Raw genomic sequence first — 4,977 nt, forward strand, 5'->3', positions numbered from 1 at the left:
GACGGTACCGGCGGAAAGGAGCCCGGGGGTTGTCGTGGCGATCGGGGCGGAGCCTGCGCGGGCGGGGCCGCCGGGGTGCGGGGCGAGGCGGCGGCGGGCGGGCGCAGGTGCGCAGGTGGCGGGGGCGGCGGTGGCCGCCCTGCCGCAGTTTCCCTGTGTCACGGCTGCCGTCGCTTGGCAACGGCGCCGGGTCCGGCGGGCAGCCGCGGAGCCGCGCTCCGCCCGCAGCGGCGGCACCGGCACCGGCACCGGCACAGGCGGCGGCTCCGCCGGGAGGGCGGGCGCGCTGCTGCGGGGGGCGGCCCCGCGGCGGGGAGATGCGGCGTGGCGAGGGGACAGCGCTCCCGCGGAGCTGCCTGAGGAGGCGGCCGGCCGCGGCGGGGCCGAGGGGGCGCCCGGCGCTCGGCCCAGCCCCGCCGCCCGTCCGCCCGGGGCCGTGAGCGGCGGCGGGGCGGGGATGCCCGCTCGGGCTGGAAAGTTTCTTCCCCGCGGCGGCTCGCCCGCTTCCCGCCCGGACTTCTCCCCGGCCCTCCTCGGTAAGTGACCGCGGCACCCCCGTCTTGAGCGGCGGCTCCGTGCGCCGGCGACCCCCGACAGGCGCGCCCGGGGCGGCCGCCGGCGGGGCTCGGGGCTCTGCCGCGGCGGCGGGAGCTGCGCGGCCGGAGCCAGCGGCGCCCCGGGGGCTGGTGCCGGGCATCCCGGCAGCCGGAGCGCGGCGAGTCCCGCGTGCGAACCCAGGGTGGGAAGGAGTTAAGCCGGGTGCTGTTAGTACTGTTACAGCTGTGTTTGGGCTTTGCCGGGAAAGGTCGTGGTGCTTGCAGGTCCGGCTGCTGGGGATGGATGGGGGGTTGTGGTCCGTTCGTGCGGGATGTGGCTCCAGCCCCGCGGTTCCCGTCCGGGTGGTTTCATGGCACTGCGGCCGCTGGCGATGGCCGGCGGCCCGGCCGTGCCCTCTTTCGCCTGCCGAGCGCTGCTCTCGCCATCGCCGAAACTAAGTGCCCGGCGATGCCGGACTGGGAGCGTTCCTCGGAGCTGATGACCATCTGTTATCGCCGTGGAGAGGAGACGGGCAGCTGGCTAGTGGGGCAGCGGAAAATGAGATCAAAGGATCGGCAGTTACAGCAAAGCATGCCCCGATAATTACACTTTTGCATCAACAAAATGCGCTCCCTTTTTCTTTTTTTCCTATTTTTAATAAATAGTTCAGCGGTAGGAAAGAGAAATCTCTGCTCTTTGTTTTGAGCGTGCAGTACCTTGGAGAGTAATTTAACAACGTCCTTGCTGACAACACCCATCTTTTTTCTGGGGAAAATACAAACAGAGTAAATGGGACACAGTATTACTGCATATGTGGCAATTCTGGCATTAGAACAGAAGATAGATGAGATTTAAAGGCTGAACAGGCAAAGAGGAGACGGGGGGGCGGTTTTAGGTGCTTACTTAATTGCCTTTCAGTGCGATTAATTGAACTTTGTGAGTCGTATTATATTCAGTGATGTCATCTTTTGCCCCGTCAAAGAAAAAATAATAGGACGCTCAGAAAGAGAAAAGGGGGAGGGGATCCTGCTTCTCGGTAGCATGAAGAAATAGGTTCCAAAAAGAATTGCACAGTGAAGAAATGCTCCTACACACTGTTTTGTTTAGCTCAGATCACGGGAACAGCGAGATGACTTCTGATGGTCCAGTAAGACAAAAGCCACAAATGCTCCGTGTTTAGTCCCCTGACAGTTTCCCTCTTCGGGTTTCCCCGGGTGACTCATGGAGTTTCACTTCTCCTTTAATAGGATTTGACCTGCCGTCTCTTACCTGGCAGCCACCATCTCCCCCTTCTGAGGGCAGGGGGGGAAGGGGTTGAATTTGTCAGTGTTACGTAACAGTTACCTGGAACATCGCACATGTTCCCAAACTAGGGATGCCTCTGGACCTCAGGAGGGAGATGCATTTCTAATATTGCAGATCAAGTGCAAATGGCTAGGAAGAAACTTTCACAGGGCACCACTTTCCAATGTTCAAATGTTTCCCTTGTGAATTTCACAGTAATTCCTTTCCCACTCATTTAAGCAAGACAAGTAGTATGTTTAACCCTCACTCCAGTAATATGTAAGTAGTGCAATGAAACAAATGGTATCTATAGATCAAATATACTGCCTTTCTGCTTTTATTTCTCCCATCCCCTCAAATCCTGGATGACATCACTAACCACAGTCAGTGTGCAGTGTAACCCCAGAACATATTAGGGGCTTGGCGTCCTCTGAGATCTGGGGCTTTGCAAACTCTTTCTGAAATGAGCAACGTCTTTTTTTTGTTTACTTTAGTGGATACTATTAGTGCTGTCATTTACCTGGAGCATAAAGAAATTAATTAGCGGTTTGGCAAGAGCATAGTGGGACATGTGGCTGCTTTGATGCTGTTGGTCTGCTTGTTTCTTTCTCACACACAGGAGCTGTGTGGGCAAGGGAGACCTACCTGTCGGTGTCAACCCCCATCCCACTTGTTCAGGGTTTTAATTAACAGGACTTTGAAGGAGGAAGAGCAAGCAGAGACATCTCTTGTGTTGCAGGTCTGCCCTTGGTCCTCATCCTCTTCTCTTCTCCCTTTCCCTGCAGGAGCTGGATTGGCCGTGGGGGGCAGTGCGCTGGTAGCCAGCCATGATTGCCACTGGAGGCCTCCTGAGGATCTCGGCCAGGAAACAGGACCCCTTGAAACCCCAGAGCCAAATCCCCAAACGCAAACGCAAGGCCAAAAAAAAGCGCAAGAATGACGTGGTGGTGGTGAAAGGCAAGCTCAAGCTGTGCTCCCTCTCGGGGTTCATTGCCCTCTGTGGCATCCTGGTGCTGCTGGTGGGCATTGCCTTGGCTGTGGTGGGCTACTGGCCAAAGCCCAGCCAGGTGTACAGAGAAAGCAGCTTTGGCAAGGGCCGGCACCCAGCACCGCAGGGTGGCACCCCCACGAACCGCTCCCAGAGCCAGGAAGGGGTGCAAGCAGGGATCCACCTGGAGTCACCCCCCAGAGCCAACACCTCCACCACTGCTACCACCGGTGGGTCCCCCCGTACTTCCTCATCCCCTCAGGCCTCAGCGGGTTTCCTTTTCCGTCTTTTCTCGAGCTACTTGCATTCGGACAAGCTGAAGGTGCTGGGCCCTCTCATCATGGGTATCGGCATCTTCCTCTTCATCTGCGCCAACGCGGTGTTGCACGAAAACCGCGACAAGAAGACCAAGATCATCAACCTGCGTGACCTCTACTCCACCGTCATTGATGCCCACAGCCTGCGGGCCAAGGATGGAGGCACCCCAGCCTCAGCCCCTCTCAATGGCTTTGTCAACTATATGCAGTCCCGGAGCCTGGAGCTAAAACCTGGCGGTGAAGGCCTGGGTACTGCAGCCATGCTGGCCAAGAGCTCCTGGCCACCAGGACTGGGTGTCTGCCTTTCCCCGCCGGATCTGGTGTCCTCACCACAGCGTTCCTCCTTCTGCGGCCCACCTCAGCCACCCAGCCTGGCTGAGGCTGTGTACAGCATCTGCCGGGAGCGTGCTGCCCTTGCTGGCCGCCCTGACACCAGCCCACCCTGCAGCCCACCGGAGAGCTGTGAGCGCTGCAGCACGGCCAGCTCCATCGTTGGCTCTTCGCTGAGCACCTTCACCCTCCTGCACTTGGGGCCAGGCAATGGAGGGGGAGGCTGGCAGAGACCACTTGGTGAGCGGGGAGCCCAGGAGATCCCACGGGGGGAGTTTGAACTGAGCCTAACTGACCTCAGCAGCAGCAACATCAAGGGAGGCTGTGCAACAAGGAGGCACAAGCTGGTTCTCCGGCGGCAGAGCACCAGCTGTTTGCCCGATGCCAGGTGTCCCCTTTCCCCTGAGCCACCTCGGTCACCAGCTGTCAGGAGGGTCCTGGACTCCAGCCTCTTGGTAAAGGCATCTCCTAGCTACTCCAAATCTCTAGATCTGGGGGGATCACCTCCTTCAGCTCCTCCTGCCATCACCACGACGGACTCCCAGAGCTCCCAGTCTGAGCATTCCAGCAGCAATAAGGGCTACAGCCACCTGGAGGAGGCAGGCACCTCCTTGGAGTCAGTTGCCAACACCAGTAAAATTCCAGACTGTGAGGAGGAACCAGTTGAGAAGATGGACCCCCTCAAGGCTACCAGCAGAGAACAAACAGGGGAGCAATCCCAGCAAACTCAAAGACAGTACACAAATAAAGAGAAACTCTTTATGATTTCTAGTTCAAATGCTGCATTAGGGCTGGAGGATGGGGAACTGGAGAGTACAGGCATCTAAATAAAACAGACGGCAAGAGGACACCTTGTATCCCTCCACACCTTCTCCGCTTCTTCATCTCCTTGTGGACTTAGGAAACTAATCAATATCCAAAGAGCTGCACTATGTTACCCTTGAAAATTGAATTCCATAGATCCTGTAGATGACTTCAGGAAGAAAAAAGAAAATCCTTTCTGTCTAATCGTGATTGTATGTTTCATGCAAGCCAAATTGTATTAAATATCCACAGTCCAGCAAGATTAATACAATTTTGGATGGTATAGCTGTGCACTTTACTGTTTTGATTTTTAAGTGCCCCTTCTTCTCCTCTGATTTCTTTCTTGCTGATTTGCCACTAACTGCTTGAAAGCTGCAGGCACCTTTTTAAGCTCAAAAGCAACGTGGTCTTCAGAAAGAAAGCTGAGCTCTCTCTTTGTTTTGGTTCAATTACTAAAACATTTGCAAGGCCTTAAGGATGATGTACCTTGACAAAGAATGAGTTTGTTTAAATTCTAGAAAAAAAAAAGACAGTTTAGAAGGGACTGGAGCAGAACAGAGCTCTGATGATTTAGTTAAAACCATTACATTCTTGAATCCAAAATACATATTACTACATGATACTTTATCAAAGTATTATTACACATGTATTGACTAACAGCATTAAAAGATGTTTTTTAATAAAATATTTACAAACAAAACTTACAAAAAGATTTCT

General features: G+C 55.2%; 1 protein-coding gene across 1 annotated transcript; it reads left to right on the top strand.

Annotated features, from left to right (window-relative positions):
* The first annotated feature begins 435 nt into the window (after positions 1-435).
* On the top strand, positions 436-4,543 carry TMEM200C (transmembrane protein 200C). The gene is made up of 2 exons (XM_048289529.1): positions 436-536; positions 2,607-4,543. The coding sequence occupies exon 2, from the start codon at positions 2,649-2,651 to the stop codon at positions 4,281-4,283; it is 1,635 nt and encodes a 544-aa protein (XP_048145486.1). The 5' UTR covers positions 436-536; positions 2,607-2,648; the 3' UTR covers positions 4,284-4,543.
* The last annotated feature ends 434 nt before the right edge of the window (positions 4,544-4,977 follow it).

This window comes from Corvus hawaiiensis, chromosome 30 (assembly GCF_020740725.1).
Source record: "Corvus hawaiiensis isolate bCorHaw1 chromosome 30, bCorHaw1.pri.cur, whole genome shotgun sequence".
NCBI lineage: Eukaryota > Metazoa > Chordata > Aves > Passeriformes > Corvidae > Corvus > Corvus hawaiiensis.